We start from the raw sequence: 19,896 nt of genomic DNA, 5'->3' as shown, positions 1-19,896 counted from the left end.
GATTCTCTCTTTGTCTTGAACCTTTTGCATTTTGATGATGATGTGTCTTGGTGTGGGCCTCCTGGGGTTCATCTTGTTTGGGACTCTGTGCTTCCAGGACTTGTATGTCTGTTTCCTTCACCAAGTTAGGAAAGTTTTCTGCCATTATTGTTTCAAACAGGTTTTCGATTTCTTCTTCTCTCTCTTCTACTTCCGGCACCCCCAAGATGCGAATGTTGGCACGCTTGAAGTTGTCCCAGAGGCTCCTTACACTATCCTCATTTTTTTTAATTCTTTTTTCTTTTTGCTGTTCTGATTGGGGATTTTTTGCTTCCTTATATTCCAAATCGATGGTTTGCTCCTTGGATTTACATACTCTATTATTGAAGCTGTGTAAATTATTCTTTATTTCAGTTAATGCCTCCTTCAATTCTAACTGTGTATCCATGATTTCTAACTGGTCCTTTTTTATGCTCTTGAGGCCCTTGCTAAGTTCACTGAGCATCCTTATAAGCAGTATTTTGAACTCAGCATCTGTTAGGTTGCTTATCTCCCTTTCGCTTAGTTCTTTTATTGGGGTTTTGTTCTGTTCTTTCATTTGGGACCTGTTTCTTTGTATCCTCATTTTGGCTGCCTCCCTGTGTTTGTTTCTGTGTATTACTTAATGAGAGGTATGGGGCTCGCTGAGACCCGGTGCTGCTTGTTTGAAAGAATTTAGGGAAAAAGTGAAGCAGGATCCAAGACCGGCCAATCCTATGGTTAAGCAAGTGGCAACAGCTTGGGTGGGCTTGAAAGTTGTGTGGGGCGGGGCCGGGCCTCAGGGAGTCAGCAGGGCGGGGCTCCCAGTGTGAGCCAGGTTGCTGGAGTCCCAGATATGGCTTCTGTCTGCCGCCCCCGGGAAGGGCTCACAAAGGGAACAAAGGCCTCTTACAGCACGTTTGTCCCCGAGGAAGCCCCCTCTCCAGCCCTCGCTCCAGTGCCAAACAGCTCAGTTCTTCCCTGTGTGTCTCTGGTGCCCCTTGAGCTGCCTCCCCTCCGAGCTTAGAGGGAGAGAGTCCGATAAGTCCATGCGCAGGCCCTTTAGGGAGCTGCCTGGGGCTTCAGCAGCTTCAGCTTCCCCGAGCCCCAGTTTCCGCTGGTTTTTCCAGCCAGAAGTTATGGGGACTTCTCTTCCTGGCACTGGAACCCTGAGCGGGGCGCCTGGTGTGGGACGGGGACCCCTCAGTCCTCCGGAAGGACCTTCCCAACCGTGGGAGCCTCCTGATTTTTATCCGCCACATGTGGGTGTGGGACCAGCCTGTCTCGCCGCTGCTGCTCCGCCGCCGCCACCCCTCGCGCCGCCGCCCCTCCTACCAGTCTGGATGTAGCTGCTTTTTTAAATTCCGTAGTTGTAGGACTTCCATTCAGCTTCATTTCAGGTGGTTTTGAATGATGGTTGTTCTGTAGTTTAGTTGTAACTTTGATGTGGTTGTGGGAGGACGCGATACCGCGTTTACCTACGCCGCCATCTTGACCGGAAGTCCAGTAATGCATTTGTTTTGAATCGTAATTATGATTACTTCCTCTGTAAAGAGTTTCTTGATTCTTCCTATCCACTTTCTGTCTTTTCACCAATAGCTCTAGTGGCCTCTCAATACCTATTTTTCGTTTAAGAAAACACACGGAGGAATTCTAATTTTCTAGAAAACAGTATTCTCATTCAAGAAGCCCAGCTGATATGTTATAAAATATATGTCCGTGCAGTTAGATTCCTATGAGATGGAGATAAGCGTGCCTATAACCAGGCTGACACTTTCATCAGAAATTGTAATCAGTTCCCTTCCCTCATCCCATGCCCTGACAAAGACTAATCTGTTTCTGTCCCTATAATTTTGCCTTATCCAGAATGACATATGTGTAGAATCTACAGCATGTAGCCTTTCATGTATAGCTTCTTTCACTCATAATGCTTTTGAGATCCGTCCATGCCATACCAGTAGTTTATTCCTTTAATTTTTTTTTTTTAGTCCTCAGCCAAGGATATTTTTCTATTTATCTTCAGGTAGAGTGGGAGGGAGGAGAGAGAGAGAAACATTTAAGTGAGAAAGACACATCAACTGGTTGCCTCCTGAACGACCCCAACCAGGGCCAGGATGAACCGCAACCAAAATACGTGCCCTTGACCAGAATCAAACTCAAGACTCTTTGGTCCTTGGGCTGACGCTCTAACCACTGAGAAAAACTGCCAGGGCTGTTCCTTTTCATTTCTGAGTAATATTCCATTGTTTGGATGCACCACAATTTGTTTATCACCAGTTAATGGACGTTGGGTTGTTTCCAGTCTTAACAATTATACATAAAGCTGTTGTAAGCATTTGTTATAGGTTTTTGTATGGACATTTTGTCTAGACAAAATATCTAGGAGAAAGATCACTGGATCATAAGGTATTTATTTAACTTCAGAAGAAACTGTCGAACTGTTCTCTGATGTGGCTGTTCCACTTTGCCTTTCCATCAGCAATGTTTGAGCGTTCCCGTCACTATGCATCCTTGTTAATGCTTGGTATTGTCAGCTCTTTATATTTCAGCTACTCTGATAAGTGTGTGCTGGTACCTCATTGCAATTTTAGTTTTCATTTCCCTAAAGGTAATGGTGTTAAGCATCATGTCATGTCCTTATTTGTCATCTGTACATCTTTGTATGTGAAATAGCTGCTCAAGCCTTTCGCTCATTTAAAAAATTGAGTTATGCCCTGACCAGTTTGGCTCAGTGGTTAGAGCGTTGGCCTGCGGTCCAGAGAGACCTGGGTTCGGTTCCCGCTAAGGGCACGTACCTCGGTTGCAGTTTGTCCCCAGTCCTGGTTGGGTTGTGTGGGTGGCAGCCACTCAATGTGTCCCTTTCACATCAATGTTTCTCTCTCTCTCTCTCTCTCTCTCTCTCCCTCTTTCTCCTTCTCACTCTATCTGAACAAAAAAAAAAAAAAAATGGAAAAAATGTCCTATGGTGAGGATAAAAAAAGAAAATTGAGTTATGAGAGTCTTTTATATATTGTATACATATATTTATTAGATATGTGTTTTATAAATATTTTCTTGTAGTATGTGGCTTATCTTTTTTGCTTGTTTGTTTGTTTATTGTTAATCCTCACTGAAGATATTTTTTTCCATTGATTTTTAGAGAGAGTGGAAGGGAGGGAGGGACGGGGAGAGAGAGACATTGATTGGTTGCTTCTTGCACATGCCTCAACCAGGGCTGGGGATCGAACCTGCAACCCTTTAGTACATGGGCTGATGCTCTAACCACTGAGCAACACCAGCCAGCGCTTCTTTTTCTTAATAAGTATCTTTCAAAGAACCAAAATTTTAAGCTTTGATGAAGTGTTGTATACCAATTTTTCTCTTGCGGTTTACATTTTATGTGTTCTGTATAAAATCTTTGCTTATGTTTTCTTCTAGAAGTTTAAAATTTTTAAGTTTTACATTTGGGTTGAGATTCTTTTTTTGGGGGGGTACGTACCCCTAGCGGGAACCGAACCTGGGACTCTCTGGTCTGCAGGCTGACACTCCAACCGCTGAGCCAAACCAGCCAGGACTAGGCTGAGATTCTTTTTTCTTTTATTTTTTCATATGGATGTCTAATTGTTTCAGCACCATTTGATGAAAAGACTATCTTTCACCATTGAATTGTCTGAGCACCTTTGTAAAAAATCAATTAACCGTGGCCACTGCTGCGGGCATCACAAGCTGGGCAGCTGAGCCTGGGATCTCCCTTCCTTCCTCCCCACCTCCTGCTACTGGTAGTGTTATCGGTGGGGTGCTCTCCATGCCCCCATCTGTTGCCAATAGAAGTGGGATTTTTGGGGTGCTGCTGGAATAAGAATTTCCAGAGGCCCCCACAGGAGAGTGAGGTATCATGGAAAGTTTTATTTCTGTGAAATTAAACCCCTGAGTTTCCAAGGTCCCATCTCCCTCCTTCCTGCCAAGGAAAAAATCACATTTCATCTACAGCAGAGCTAGGATTTTTTTTTTTTTTTTAATCCTCATCCAAGGACACTTTTGCATTTATCTTCAGACAGAGCAGGAGGAAGAGAGGGGGGAAGAGAGAGAGAGAAACGTCGATGTGAGAGAGAAACATCGACTGGCCGCCACCCACACGGCCCCAACCGGTACGTGCCCTTAGCGGGAACCAAACCTGGGCCTCTCTGGTCCACAGGCCGACCAGAGCTAGTATTAAAGCCACTGCCCAGAGCCTCTGTTCCATACTGAAGCACAATCCAGTCCAGCTGGCTTAGCGTGTGTTCCCAGCTGCAGTTCACTGTGTGTGGGGACTGCATGGCAGTGGGTCTGCAGCTTCTAGGGCCACACGGCTGTGGAGGGAGCACGAGCAAGTGCAAGGGAGCCGGAGCTAAGCGAGAGGAACAGGAGAGAATTCCTTTGTCTGGAGATTATGTATTCCCAAATTTTCATGGTTTGCAGTGGCTCCACCCCCTCTAGCCAATGACCTTGTTCCTAGGTTAGAATGACATCAAGCACCTTCCTTACTTCACTGCTCATGTGTTCATCTTCCCCTTTGTTGGACCCCTTCCCTCAGTGATTTGCAGGGAATGGACCAGTGGTGAAGCTGCCCAGATGACCATGCCCAAAATGTCTTGCTTCCCCTTTGCTCTTTTCCTATTGCTAATATTAATAACTAGCTAGTTACAACAGTAACAGTAGGACATGTCTGCTTCTGCTGCAGGGACCCCATATCATTGCCTGTCCCAAGCAGATGCTACCCAAAAAAGAAGGTAATGGAATTAAGCCACCTACAATCATTGGAAGATTTGGAACCTCCTTGAAAATTAGTATTGTTGGATCACCAAATGTTGGAAAATCTACCAATAGTCAGGCTTCAGCAGAAAACTTCCCATTCTGCACTACTGATCCTAATGAGAGCAAAGTACCTGTTCCAGATGAAAATTTTTATTTTCTCTGTCATTACTACAACCTAGCAAGCACAATTCCTGCCTTTCTAAATGTGGTGCATATTGCTGGTCTTGTAAAAGGAGCTCACAATGGACAAGACCTGGGAAATGCCTTTTGAGCTCATATTAGAGCCTGTGATGAAATCTTTCACTTAACGTGTCCTTCTTTTTTTTAATTGTTGACACTATTACTTATGTCCCCCATTTTCCTCCCCTTTGCCCACTTCCACCCAGCTCTCGCACCCACCCCTCCCTCTGGCCTTCACCACACTGTTATGTGTGTCCATAGGCTATGCATATATGTTCTTTGGCTAATCTCTTCACCTTCTTTCCTCCAGTGCCCCCCAAGCCCTCCCCTCTGACATCAGTCAGTCTGTTCCATGTATCCATGCCTCTGGTTCTATTTTGTTCATCAGATTATTTTGTTCATTAAATTCCATATATAAGTTCATCAGTTTATTTTGTTTGTTAAATTCCACATATAAGTGAAATCACATGGTATTTGTCTTTCTCTGACTGGCTTATTTCACTTAGCATAATAATCTCCTTGTCCATCCATACTGTTGCAAAGGGTAGGAGATCCTTCTTTTTTTACAGTCACATAGTATTCCATTGTGTACATGTTCCACAGCTTTTTTATTCAATCATCTACTGATAGGCACTTGGGCTGTTTCCAGATCTTAGCTATTATAAATAACACTGCTATGAACATAGGGGTGCATATATTCTTTTTTGTTGGTGTTTTGGAATTCTTCAGATATATTCCCAGAGGTGGGCTCACTGAGTCAAAAGGCAGTTTCATTTTTAATTTTTTGAGGAAACTCAATACTGTTTTCCACAGTGGCTGCACCAGTCTGCATTCCCACCAACAGTGTACAAGGGTCCCCTTTTCTCCACATCCTCACCAGCACTTATTGTTTGATGACTTATTAATGACAGCCATTCTGATAGGTGTGAGGTGATATCTCATTGTTGTTTTAATTTGCATTTCTCTGATGTAGTAAATTTTGAGCATTTTTTTATATGTCTATTGGCTATCTTTCTGTCCTCTTTAGAAAATTGTCTATTCAGGTCCTCTGCCCATTTTTTAATTGGATGGTTTGTCTTCCTGGTGTTGAGTTGTATAAATCCTTATATATTTTGGAAATTAACCCCTTAGCAGATGTATCATTGGAAAATATGTTCTCCCATACAGTGGGTTCTCTTTAACACATGCTTTTGAAGATGATGACATCACACATGTTGAAGGAAGTGTAAATCCCACTCAAGATAGAGAAATAATGCACGAAGAGCTTCAGCTTAAAGATGAGGTAATTATTGGGCCCATTATAGATGAAATAGAAAAAGTGGCGGTGAGAGGAGGAGATAAAAACTAAAACCTGAGTATGACATAATGTGCAAAGTCAAATCCTGGATTATTGATGAAAAGAAACCTGTTTTCTTCCATCCTGATTGGAATAACAAAGAGACATAAGTGCTGAAAAACACATACTTCTGACTTCAAAACCAATGGCCTACTTGGCTAATTTTTCTGAAATAGATTACATTAAAAGAAAAGCAAGTGATTAGTAAAACTTTTTAAGTGGGTGGACAGGTATGACCCAGGTGCCTTGGTCATTCCCTTCAGTGGGGCCTTGGAACTCAAGTTGCAAGAACGGAGCGCTGAGAGGCAGCGGTATCTGGAAGCGCTCATGACACAAAGCGCTTTGCCCGAGCCCATTGGGGCTGGGTTTGCAGGGCTCCAACTGGAATACTTTTTCACTGCAGGCCCAGGTGAAGTGTGTGCCTGGACCATTAGGAAAGTGAGGAAGGCTCCTCAAACTGCAGGAGGGATTCACACAGATTTTGAAAAAGGACTCACGCCTTGGTCGATTTGGCTCAGCAGTTAGAGCGTCGGCCTGTGGGCCAATGAGTTGCGGGTTCAATCCGGCCAAGTACCTGGTTTGCAGTCCCTCCCTGGCCCTGGTTGGGGTCGTGCGAGGTAATACTCTGTGTCCCTCTCACGTTGATGTTTTTCTCTCTTCCTCTCTCTCCCTCCTTCTCTATCTGAACAAAAGTGGAAAAATATTCTCCGGTGAGGATAAAAGAAAAGAAAAGGATTCATTATGGCTAAAGTAATGAAATACAAAGATTTTAAAGAGGAAGGTTCTAAAAAATGCGGTCAAGGCTGCTGGAAAGTACGGACAACAAGGTAGAAATTATATTGTTGAAGATCAAGATATTATCTTCTTCTAATTTAATACACCTCAGCAACCAAAGAAGAAATACAATTTAGTTATTGCTCAGATTAACATACAATTTCCAAAAAGCATATGATTTTTTTTTTTTTTTTATCCTCACCCGAGGACATTTTTCCATTTTTTGTACAGATAGAGTGGGAGGGAGAGAGAGGAACAGAGAGAGAGAGAGAAACATCGACGTGAAGGGACACATCGAGTGGCTGCCACCCACACGACCAACCAGGGCCGGGGACAAACTGCAACCGAAGTACGTGCCCTTAACGGAACCGAACCCGGGTCTCTCCGGACCGCAGGCCGACGCTCTAACCGCTGAGCCAAACTGGCCAGGGCAAGCATATGATTTTTAAACATTAAATTGGATAATACACTAAATAGTTTTAGAACAACTGAGTAACTATTGGGGGGAAAATTAGGTTGGGTCTGTACTTAATACTCACAACAAAAATTGCATCAAACGTGCATTCAACAGGACTCGCATTGGTTGTCTGCAGGGAAGGGAACTGCGTGGCTCAGCCACAATGGTGAGTGGGAGACTTGTTGCTCACTGTTTATTCTTTCATATCTGTTGGATCTTGTTATGAATGTATTACCTATTCAAATATTAATAAATAAAAGTTTTTTTTTAAAGTAACAAGATCTAAAACAAATCACAAATGACACAAGGGAAGACAAACAGTTGAAAGACCCAAAGCCCTCACCATGGTTATGTATCTTTTAAAAAAATAACTATTACACCTAAAAATTGACAATGATTCTTTGATATCCTCAAATACCTAGTCAGTGTTTAAATTTTCTCTGAGTGTCTTATAAATGTATTTACAGTTAGTTTCTTCATATCAGGATCCAAACAAGAGCCTACATTGAGTTTAATTTATATACTTCTTAAGTTTTTTTTAATCTGTAAATTCCCCCTCTCTCTTATTTCCCCCCTTGCATTTTATTTGCTGAAGAACCTAGATTATTTGTCCTGTAGTTTCTCACAGTCTAGAGTTTGCTTGTTTCACATGGTCCTCAGTATTTACTGAAAATGTGTAGTGAGTTTCCAGAGACTGAATTAATTTGGAAGGTTGGGTTTTTTCTCACAGTGTCTTAGGAACACCAATGTAGTATATTGCCATTGCCATTTTCCAGCTGAAACCTAGATGTAGTCACTGAACTTTTCTAAAATGTACACTGCAGTCACAGAGATTCTCCAGCCTGCTCAGAAATTTTAGGAATTCTAATACCGCCCTAGCTGGTTTGGCTCAGTGGTTAAAGCGTCAGCCCACGGACCAATGAGTCACAAGTTTGATTCTGGCCAAGGGCACATACCTCGGTTGCAGTCTGGTCAGGTCATGTGGGAGGCAACCAGTCGATCTCTCTCTCTCTCTCTCCCCCCCCCCTCTTACTTCCCCACCACACACTCTATCTGATGATAAATGGAAAAATATCCTCAGGTGAAGATCAAAAAAAAGAGAGAGAGAAAGAGAATTCTAATACTGAAGTTGTCCCACAAGTGTTGTTTTAAAAAAAGCAAGTCAGTTGATAAATAACATTGGTTGATTTCATAAAAGAACTCTGCCCAGTCTATGGTATTCTGTTATAGCAACCCAAGTGGACTTAGACTGAAAATTGGTACCAAGAAGTGGGGCTGCTGCTATTACAAATGCCTGAAAATGTGCAGGCAGCTTTGGAACTAGGTAATGGGAAGAGGTCAAAAGACTTTTGATGTGCATGATAGAAAAAGCCTATGTTGCCAGGCCAGTGTGCTCAGCGGTTGAGCATCAAACTGTACCAAGAGGTCACTGATTGGATGCCTGGTCAGTGCACATGCCCAGGTGGCGAGCTTGATCCCCAGCACGGGGTGTGCAGGGGGCCACCAATCCGTGTTAATGTGTCTCTCCCATCAATGTTTCCCTCTCTCTCTCTAAAATCAATAAAGTATTTAAAAAGAAAACACCTATATTGCTGTGACTAGATTGTTAAAGGAGATTCTGCTGAGGGCTCAGAAAGAGTAGAGCTATAGAGAAAGCTCATCTTAAAATATCTGTGTTCGTGATCAGAATGTTGCTAAACATATGGACAGTGAAGGCCGTTCTAATGAGGTCTCAGATGGAAATGAGAAACATGTTATTGGAAAGGGAAGGAAGGGTGATCCTTGTTATAAAATGGCAAAAAAAAAAAAAAAAAAATTGGCTGATTTTTAATGCCAAGCTCCTGTGCTGCCCCAAAGTGAGCTTGGGAGGGCACAGGTGATAAAGTTTGGTGACTTCTGTGTGGCACGCAGACGGCACAAGCCATGGCTGTCTCCCTGTAGATTTTAAAGGATGCCCAGGAAAAGGGCTGCCATGGGGGCGGGGTCACCACACAGAGCCTACACTGGGAAATGCCCAGCTGAGTCTGAGGGCCGCCTCCCACCCTGCCCATGATTCCAGCCCTTAAGAACTACAGAGAAGCCTGTGCCCTGTGCTTTACTGACAGGATTTACATTGTCCCATGATATAAAGCAGGGGCAAGGAGGAATAAATTGCCTGGAATGGCAGAATTGGTTCTTCTCTATCATCCAGGACCATTTAGAAATTTCACTAACCTCTACCACACTCTGAGAAAGTAGTTTGGCGCAGCTCATGAGTTTTAATCTCTCCATAATAACAAGGAAAACAAAACCATCATGCAAGTAAAGCAGATATGAAGAGGTCAATATTGTTTTTACTACACTAATTACTGGCACTACTAGCACCTTTCATCTTCACAGGGCCCACAGAATAATCAATCTTAGCATTAATTCCCTATAATTACACACCCAGAAAGTTGGTAGAACTCAGCTGCTAAAATAGACCTGAAAAAGCTGTTTAAGCAGGTTCTTTTATCTGCAAAAAAACAGGTAGGCTATGTTGAATAATGGAGATTTAGGTTAAAAATAAACGTGGTAATAAAGGTGATGGAAATGTCAAAGAAATGCATGAGCATTAATACATTTTGGGCCTTATTACAATAGTATCCTCACCCTTATCCATGGTTTTGCTTTCCATGGTTTCAGTTACCTACAGTCAACTGTGGTATAAAAATATAAATGAAAAATTACAAAACTAAACAATTCTGAGTAGTGTGGTGAACTCTTGATCCATCCCACTTGGGACATGGATCTTCCCTTTATCCAGTGTATCCATGCTGTGTGTGCTACCTGCCCCTTAGTCCCTTAGTAGCCATCTTGGTTACCAGGCTGACTGTTGCCATATCAAAGGGCTTGTGTTCAAGTAACCCTTACTTTACTTAATAATGGGTCCCAATCCACAAGAGGAATGATGCTAGCAATTCAGATGTGCCAAAGAGGAGTCATAAAAAGCTTCCTTTAAATGAAAAGGTGAGTATTGTACAATAAAATATTTTGAGAGAAAGATCACATTCACATAATTTTTATTACAGTATATTATTATAATTGTTCTATTTTACTATTAGTTATTTTTAATCTCTTACTCTATTTAATTTATAAACTAAGCTTTATCATAGGTATATATGTATAGAAAACACATAGTATATATAGGGTTTGGTGCTATTAATGGGTTCAGACATCCACTGGGGTCTTGGAATGTATTTTGGAATATAGGAATGGAAACCTATATAATGAATGTATATATCAGCTTTACTGATACTTGCAAAAACTGGAAGCAACCAAGTTGTTCTTTAACATGTAAATGGAAAAACAAACTGTGGTATATCTATACAATAAAATACTATTAAGTAAAAGAAAGGAATTAAGTGCATTTTGCTGAGTGAAAGAAACTCATCCCAAAAGTCTACATATTGTGTAATCCCGTTCATATGACATTCTGGGAAAGGCAAAACTATAAAGATGGAAAACAGATTTGTGGTTGCCAGGGGTTAAGAAAAGAGGGAGTGGTTTATCACAAAGGGAACACACAGGGGAACTTTTAGGGTAATGGAAATGTTTTGCATAGTAGTAGGGTGGTGGATACATGTGAATTATAACATGCACACATTAACAGAAAATCAACCAGGAGTACAGGGATCCCAGGATGGAATGCAGACTGGGACTAATCTAACTGGACTGCACAGGTGAAGATTACCATATATCTTCATTTTATTGAAGAAGGTACAGTGGAAAAAAGGAAAATGATTTTGATTGGAAACCATAAAGCTAAAGATTAAAAAACTCTATATAAATATTATACTTTAGTTGGTAAACCTGCTTCTTACAGGAGTATATGTTAATAATTCTGAAGCTACTTTATATGTATATTAACATTGAAAAAATAAGTAAATGGTAGATAATGGGAAATAGATTTCTCACTGTCAGAGAAAGAAGGTATAACTAAGCCAAGAAAAAAATGCTATAATGAATACTGTGATGGTCCATTACAGCAGGAAACAGTATGAACTCATTTTTAGTTTTATGCATATACAGATAGGAAGATATAGAAATGATTATAAGTATGTGTGTATACATAGATCAATATATATTCACATGTTTTATAGGTCTGTCTGCTGAGAAGACCTAAAAGCAGTACACTTTAATAGTAATGAGTACACGCAGAACCCAGATCTTGGTTTCTAAATACCATTCTCCAATTAAAGAAACCAGGGTTCTTGAGAGAATGGCTGATGCTGGGGCTGGTACAGGAAAAATACAAGATGAGCTTGGAGCATTCTGTATGCCAAAAATACCTAAATGCTCAAATAACAAAAGAATGATTGCAATTTAAATGTACTCAATACTACTGAACTATACACTTAACAATGGTTAAGATGGTAAATTTTATGTTATGTATATTTTACCATACACACAAGAAAGACAATAGTCTGTCAAAGGAACACAGAGGTCAACCTGAGAGTGGTCCCAATGAGTAAAGCTGGAACAATTAAACAAAGAAATATACCATTTTGCATTCCCCCCAGTATTGAATAACATAGTATTAGATAATAATCAAAGTATAAAATAAATATACATGAGCCCATGCTGATATAAATAAAATGATTGCATAAATAAACAGGAGAGAAGAGGCAAAAAATCTTACAGAAGAATTCCGAATTATTTCAAAGGCATTCAACTCCAGGAGATAGAGCTTGAGGGTGAGCTAGACTTAATGACTTACTTCTAAGAGAAAGGGAAAAATAGTGACTTTACTATGAAGGCAGACAGCACCTTAAAGTGATCAGGGTAACATCTCCAGTAATGAGTCATGTAACCATCATGTACTCCTGATGCAATGTAATGAAAAGGCAATTTCAACTCATAAGGCCAGTATAATTATGAAAAAAACATTAGACATACCCAAATATGGGTATATCATGCAAAATACCTGATGGTGCTATTTGAAACCATCAGGGTCATGAAAAAACAGAAAAGTCTGAAACATTGTTACAAACCAGACAAGACTAAGGAGATGGGACAACTAACTGAAATGTAGGATCCTGGGACAGAACAAGGACTTGACTGGAAAAGCTTGTGAAATTTGAACACAGTTTAGAGTTTGGTTAACACGCATAAACAAATGTTGGTTTCTTGGTTTCAACAAATATATACCATGGTTATCTGAGATTTTAATAATAGAAGAAAATGGGTGAAGGGCATATGGGAGCTCGTTGTAATATCTGCAACTTTTCTGTAAATCTAAAATTATTCCAAAATAAATTTTTGTTTTCAAAAAACTAAATAAAAAGAAAAGTTTGACAATAAAGGTGATGAAAACACCAAAGATGCACAAGAGCCCTGGCCTGCTGGCTCAGTTGGTTGGAGCATTGTCCCACAAAAAAGGTTGCGGGGCCCTGGCCAGTGTGGGTCAGTGGTTAGGTTCCATGCCCACCCTGGTTGGTGCGTGTACAGGAGGCAACCAATCAATGTGCCTCTCTCACATGAATCTCTCTCTCTCTCTGCGCCACCCCCCCCTCCGCCTTCCACTCTCTCTAAAAAAAAAAGCAATAGCCCTGGCCAGTTTGGCTCAGCAGTTGGAGCGTCGGCCTGCAGACCAGAGAGTCCAGGGTTCGGTTCCCGCTAGGGGCATGTACAAAAAATATATATATATCCTCAGGTGAGGATTAATAAGAAAAGAAAAAAGGTTTAGGGTTTGATCCCTGGTCAGAGTGTGTATGGGAGGCAACCTATTGATGTCTCTCGCTCACATTTATCTCTCTCTCTCTTTTATTAAAAAAAAATGTTTCCTCTATTGATTTTAGGGAAAGAGGAAGGAGATAGAAACACTGATGAGAGAGAACATCGATTGGCCAACTCCTGCATGCCCCACACTGGGGATCAGGCCCACAACCTGGGCATGTGTCCTGACCGGGAATCAAACTGGCAACCTCTTGGTGCATGGGTCGATGCTCAACCACTGAGCCACACCAGCCGGATTTTCTCCACCACCCCCACCCCCCCACCTCTCTCCCTCGAATCAATAAAACATATCTTCAGGTGAGGATAAAAAGGAAAAAGCACAGACAGATTGGGCCTGTGGCCAGGATTGATTGCTGGGAGGATCCCTCTCATCTCTACAGATTCTCATTGGGTACGTAATTGCCCACTGACACTAGGGGTTTACTGAGCATCTCTCTAGTGTGGTAGTTCTCAAATTTTGTGTGCATCAGAATCACCTAGAAATTAATATAAACTACTTGGACCCAAGCTCATTGAAGTAAACTAGCACTTGGATTTCTGTATTTTCACAAAGTACCCTGATGATTCTGAAACATATCCAAGCTCGAGAACCACTGCTCTAGTGCTTTGCTATCAATGTAACTGTTAATATTACCATTTATTCATTTATTTACTCAACAATTATTTACTGAGCAACTATTCTGTCAGCCCATTGTTAATACTAAGAATACAGTGGTAGGCACAAAGGCAAAGACCTCATGGAGCTTACATTCTAATATGAAAATAAATATACACTACCCTGGCCGGTTTGGCTCAGCGGTTAGAGCATCCACCTGTGGTCCGGAGAGACCCGGGTTCAGTTCCCGCTAAGGGCATGTACCTCAGTTGCAGTTTGTCCCCGGCCCTGGTTGGGTCGTGTGGGTGGCAACCACTCGATGTGTCCCTTTCATGTCGATGTTTCTCTCTCTCTCTCTTCCTCCCTCTCTCCCTCCCTATCTATCTGAAGATAAATGCAAAAATGTCCTCAGGGTGAGGATAAAAAATAAATAAATAAATATACACTGACTGAGTCTCTTGTATTTTCCACTTTCAAGTCCCCAAAGACAATATCTGATTGGCCTAACTAGTCACCACCATCTCCTGTTTGTTTTTTTAGGAGTGGGAGCAGAGTTCTTCTTAATAGGTTATTGGTTAGTGTAAGTGTTGTTTGTTGGTAGGTCAGGGGTTCCCTTCTACACCAGTCAGCTATGGCTGAGGTTCATTGGCGCATAACATGACCCCTCCTGACACCCCCTCAGCAAAACAAGCTAGGTCACGAAGGGCTGTGCAGAGTGGCTATATTCCAAATGCAGCATGAGCCAATCTTTCCCAGGGCAATCTGGAATCAAAAATATTAGGCTGCAATAGCCAATATGATACAAATGACCCTACCATTTATGCTCATTTATGGGAACTCAGTGTTAATGAAACCCAGAATAGATGCACAAAATTGTGTCTCAGATGCTTTTTCGAGAAAAATAGAGAAGCTTCTTTTGGTTTGATTTTTTTAGTCTGTAGATATTTGTTTTTGCTGTACTTTGTTTTTCTGCTGCCTGTGGTGTTTCAAAATACCAACTCGCCTACAGCAGATTCCTACATGAATTGAGATTGACTTGGACAATAATCCCCCATGTCTTGCCCCCATCATGTTATATTTGTTTATATTAGCTTTAGCAATGTCCTCGGGGTTTTATTCTATGCCCTCTAAGCACTGTCCCTAAATAAAAGAGGAAAACAGCTAGAACTAGGAAAACGGCCACAATGGTTATCAGTTTTTCAGTTCCAAATTAAGTGAGCCTTGTACCTCACCCTCTACCAATTGTCAATAAAGGGATAACACATATTTTGATGAGGCACAAGTAGGAACTGCATGAGTAACTTATTAACTGATCCTGGAAAAGAAAAGGCTTTGACGCTATTTATTACACCTATTGAATTCAAATCAATAAACATTCCTACCATGTTCCCAACACTCTACCAGGAACTGGGAAGCTAAAGAAGAAAAAACCTAATCCTCACCCTGAATGATGGACCATAAATGGTGGAAGACAGTCCTATGATGATGATGATGTTACCAGAAATGATGGAACTGTTTCAGGAACTCAGAGTGAGGAGAGAATCAATCTGAATTTAGAGATAAATAAGTAACATTTGAGATGGGCATTAAGGGATAGATAGAATTTTTCTAAGTAGAAAAATGTAGGAAAGTGCATTCCAGATGTATGGATTAGCACAAATAAAAGCAAGAAGAAAGAAAATGATTTGTATGGGAAATAGCAGGTAGTCATACAATGGGTGGAAACATAATACAGCTCTAAGGAAGGACTACATTTGCTCATAGAGTACCAAAGACCCACAGCCTGGGTTCTGCAAACCATGACTAATGTCAGACATTTGAGACACACACACAAAAAAGTTTTTTTAAATCCTCACCTAAGGATATTTTTCTAATTATCTTCAGATACAGTGGGAGGGAGGGAGAGAGAAGGGAGAGAGAGAGAAACATCGACTGGTTGCCACCTGCACAACCTCAACCAGGGCCGGGGAGGAACCACAAGCAAGGTGTGCCCTTGACTGGAATTGAACCTGTCACTCATTGGTCCACGGGCCAACACTCTAACCACTGAGCCAAACCAGCCAGGGCTGAGAAACAAAAATTTTGACCACTGAACATAGCAACAGCTTATTTCAAAACTGTAAAGAGGATTACAATTGCCAAGCAGAACAAAACATTATCATCAAATCTAGTTCTTATATTTATTCCTTTGCATTAAAGTAATGAATTAGTTGAATTAGCTCCCAGGCACTCTGCTGGGTATTAGGAACACACAGCTGACTCCACTGCAGTCCCTGTCTTTATGGAGCCTTGTAACTGGAGATTTCATTTGTGTCTTTATGTATTTAATAGACTTTCTAAAAATCTGTTATTGGTTTACTCACAGCAAAAAAAACAATTTTTTATGTTTAAATTTTAAATACTCTTTTATTGTTACAGAAGCAGTCCATGGGCATTATAGAATAAAAAGCCAGCCAAAACAAAAAATAAAACACCACTGTCCTATGTTCATAGCAGTGCTATTTACAATAGCTAGGATCTGGAAACAGCCCAAGTGTCCATCAGTAGATGAGTGGATAAAAAAGCTGTGGTACATGTACACAGTGGAGTACTATGCAGCTGTAAACAATAAATATCTTGCCCTGGCTGGTTTGGCTCAGCAGTTAGAGCGTTAGCCCGTGGACCAGACAGTACAGGGTTTAGTTCCCACTAAGGGCACGTACCTTGGTTGCAGTTCGTCCCCAGCCCCTGTTGGGTTTATGTGGGTGGCAACCAGTGGATGTGTCTCTCTCACATTGATGCTTCTCTCTCTGTTCTTCCCTCTCTCCTTCTCGCTCTATCTGAAGATGAATAAAAAGATGTCCTCGGGTGAGGATAATAAGTAAGTAAATAAATAAATAAATAAATAAATATCTTTTATCCTTTGAGACAACATGGCGGGACATGAGAGTATCATGCTAAGCCAAAGAAGCCAGTCAGAAAAAGACAAGTATCACATGATCTCATTTATTTGTGGAATATAATGAACAAAAATAAGCTGACAAACAAAATAAATCTAGAGACATGGAGGTAGGAAACAGACTGACAAACCTCAGTGGGGAGGGGAGTTTGGGGGGTTGGGAATAGATACACCAAAGAACTTATTGCATATATGCATAACCAATGGACACAGACAACAGTGCAGTGAAGGAGGCAGGGAGCAGGAGTGGAGAGGAGGGTGTGTCAATGGAAAAAAAATCATAAATAAAAGACATCTGTTACCACCCAGAGAGCACCACTGTAACCGCTGGTTCATATCTGCCCTCATTCTCATATACATACGTATGTTTTTATAGGTATTTTGTTTACAAAAATGTTTTCATACTGATTAGAGACTTTCTGTCTTATAACCTGGTTTTTTTAGTCAATAATTTCCACTTTTCCATGTCAATAAATGCTTTTTTTCCCCTAGTACTCAGTACATAGTCAAATTTTCCCAAAATGTCCTTTATAGCTAATTTCACCAAATCAGCCCATGATACAAGATTTTACATTGCATCTTCTGATTATGTCCTTCATATATCTTTTTTTTTTTTTAATCTTCACCCCAGGATATATTTTTTAAATTGATTTTGAGAGAGAGAGGGAGAGAAAAAACTCAATGTGAAAGAGAAACATGGATATGAGGGAGAAACATTGATGGGTTGCCTCCCATATGCGCCTGACCAGAGATCAAACCCATAACCTGACCAGGAATTGAACCTGCAACCTTTTGGTGTATGGGAGGATGCTCCAACTAATTGAGCCAGCCGGCCAGGGCTCCTTGACATATCTTTTAATCCAGTATAGTCCCTTTTAAAAATTATTCTAACGTGATGAAAAGAACTGGCCAGTTATTCCGAAGAACAATCCACCTCCTGTATTTGCCTGGTTGCTTACTTGTGATGTTATTTTACTTGTTGCTCTATCCTCTCTATTCCTATAAACTAGAAGCTCTAACTGATGTGGTAGCAGATGTGGCAGAAGCAAGTTAAACATTTTGGGCTAGAATATGTGTTGTAGACCAATGAGACAGACCAGACTCAGACTCCGAACTGGGTTCAAATTAAGAGAGCTTTATTAGCCACGCCGCAACTGTCCCATCCTACACAGAGGAGAGAGCAGCCCCGAGCTCAGGGGGTGGGTTGCTTATATAGTTTTCTTAGACCCTATTAAGAAATTGGGCTAAGGGTCTGCGAACAAGCAAGCATGTACAGAAGCAGATATCTGCGGTTAGCCATTATGTCTGAGGGGTAAGCAGTTCTATTTGTACAATATAGTGGTCAGCTCCGGCTGATGCCTATCTCCTTCTCTCCCACCTAATTCCTATAATCCTCTTAGGGTCCAGGGCAAGGTCTACCAACTGGGAAAATTTTAACTACAAGTTTTCACAGTACTTCAGCTGTATGTTCTTTATGTTTTATTGCCCTATTGTCCTTCACATAAGTACTTCACGTTGCTTCACGTCAGAATACAAATATCCTGGTATCTGATAGATCCACCATTGGGGACGGTCAAATTGACCCCTGGGCAATGGCCATAACTGGCGGTTTTGGAGGGAAAGGGCAAAAGGAGGGAGCAATGGGGTAGGAGTGTGAGTTCAACTTGGCTACCTAAAGGGAAGTGGGGTGGGGAACCCAGAAGCAGGCAGTGGAACGCCAACGACAACCAATTGTTCTGATCTTGTTCTCACAATTAGGGAAAGCAAAACAAAAACAAAAACAGTGGGTCCTCCCTGAGTCTCTGAGACAGCCGTTTTAAAAATGGATCGTTCCCTTCATAAAATGAGCTGAGATGGGCCGACGCGGTACCCAGTCGCGGAGAGACGCCGTCACCCCGCTCTGCACAACCTTACAACCTGGGACCAGACGCAGAGACCAGCGCGGAAGCAGTGTTTGCATCCGCTCCTAGTTCTTCCGGCAGTAACCCTTTTTCCTGCCTCTGGCCACCAGAGGAGCTACAGCCAAACCACCGTTGTTTCGGGCGATATTTCGAGAGATGAATCTTGTCCTACCCAGGGTCCCGTAGCAAGGGGTGCCGAGGCAAGATGAACAGCGCATCTGCTCTCTCGCGAGTATTAATAGGCCCCTCCCCGCTTTCCTCCTCCGGCCCGCCCACCCCACCCGCGCACGCTCAGACCCGTTCAGGTGGCTCGCGGCAGGTGGCGCTGTCTGCGGCGTCGCAGGGGCTCTGGCTGCCGCGGAGACGATCTCCCGGCGGGCACTGCGGTCCGGCTCTCCGGCGGCAGTGAGTGCCACGTCCCAAGTGCTAAGCGGAGGCGCGGAGCGGGCGGTTGGCGGGGGGCGGGGGACAGCGCGGAGCCCGACCCGGCCACACTGATCGCCCGCCGCCATGGGCTCTTCGCAGAGCGTCGACATTCCAGGCGGGGGCACGGAAGGCTACCACGTCCTTCGGGTAAGAGCTCCGACGGCGGCCCAGGAGCGGCGGACTGGAGGCGGGGCCTGGCCTCGGGGAGGCGGAGGCCCCGACGGGCCCTTTCGCGATGCAGCCAGGCCCGACCTCACGAAGGAGCGGCGACCCCAGTCGCCGCTTTGGCCGAGGCCGGTTCTAGAGGGCACTCGGATCCCGCCTCCCCGGAGCGCCCCGGGCCCGGGGTCCCCCGCTTTGGGAGGACCGGCTGGAGCTGGAATGGCATCTGGCTGCTTCGCCAGGAGACAAACTTGGCTCCTTTCCTCCTCAGGGCTCCCTCCCGCTTGGTTCTTAGCTTCCAAAGTTAGTTAAGGCTTAGGGGCAAAGTCTGCAAAGAGGTGATGGTGAAGGTATCTTTTGAGTTTTCCGAGAAAAGGAAGCCTGGAACCCGCCGACTGGAGGCGAAGGATGCGACGGCAGGTGTTAATTTACCGCGGCGCTGGCTGAATGTCCCGATAGCCCAATTAGGCAAACAAAACGAAATGGCCCAGAAGTGGGATTGGGACATAAATTTACTTGAATTTGACAGTAGTTTTTCCTCTCTCGTGTCGCTCCCGACCTTTCCAATCCTCTTCCACATTTCCTGGCCGGGGGAACTTC

General features: G+C 42.7%; 1 protein-coding gene and 1 pseudogene across 3 annotated transcripts in view; both read left to right on the top strand.

Moving 5' to 3' along the window:
* The first annotated feature begins 4,726 nt into the window (after positions 1-4,726).
* On the top strand, positions 4,727-7,197 carry LOC118625043 (annotated as a pseudogene).
* Positions 7,198-19,101: 11,904 nt separating this feature from the next.
* Positions 19,102-19,896, top strand: part of GORASP2 (golgi reassembly stacking protein 2) — a 35,670-nt gene continuing 34,875 nt past the window's right edge. The window contains exon 1 of one of the 3 annotated variants that reach the window (XM_036254683.1): positions 19,102-19,281. In XM_036254683.1, coding sequence (XP_036110576.1) covers positions 19,219-19,281 — 63 coding nt within the window. In that variant the 5' untranslated portion in view covers positions 19,102-19,218. The remainder of the gene's footprint in view (positions 19,282-19,896) is intronic. The other 2 variants (XM_036254684.1, XM_036254686.1) reach the window with 2 other exon arrangements.

The sequence above is a fragment of the Molossus molossus genome, unplaced genomic scaffold (genome assembly GCF_014108415.1).
Source record: "Molossus molossus isolate mMolMol1 unplaced genomic scaffold, mMolMol1.p scaffold_m16_p_11, whole genome shotgun sequence".
Lineage (NCBI taxonomy): Eukaryota > Metazoa > Chordata > Mammalia > Chiroptera > Molossidae > Molossus > Molossus molossus.
The sequence above is the reverse complement of the archived record's forward strand: the minus strand, read 5'-3'. Positions and strand labels throughout refer to the sequence as shown.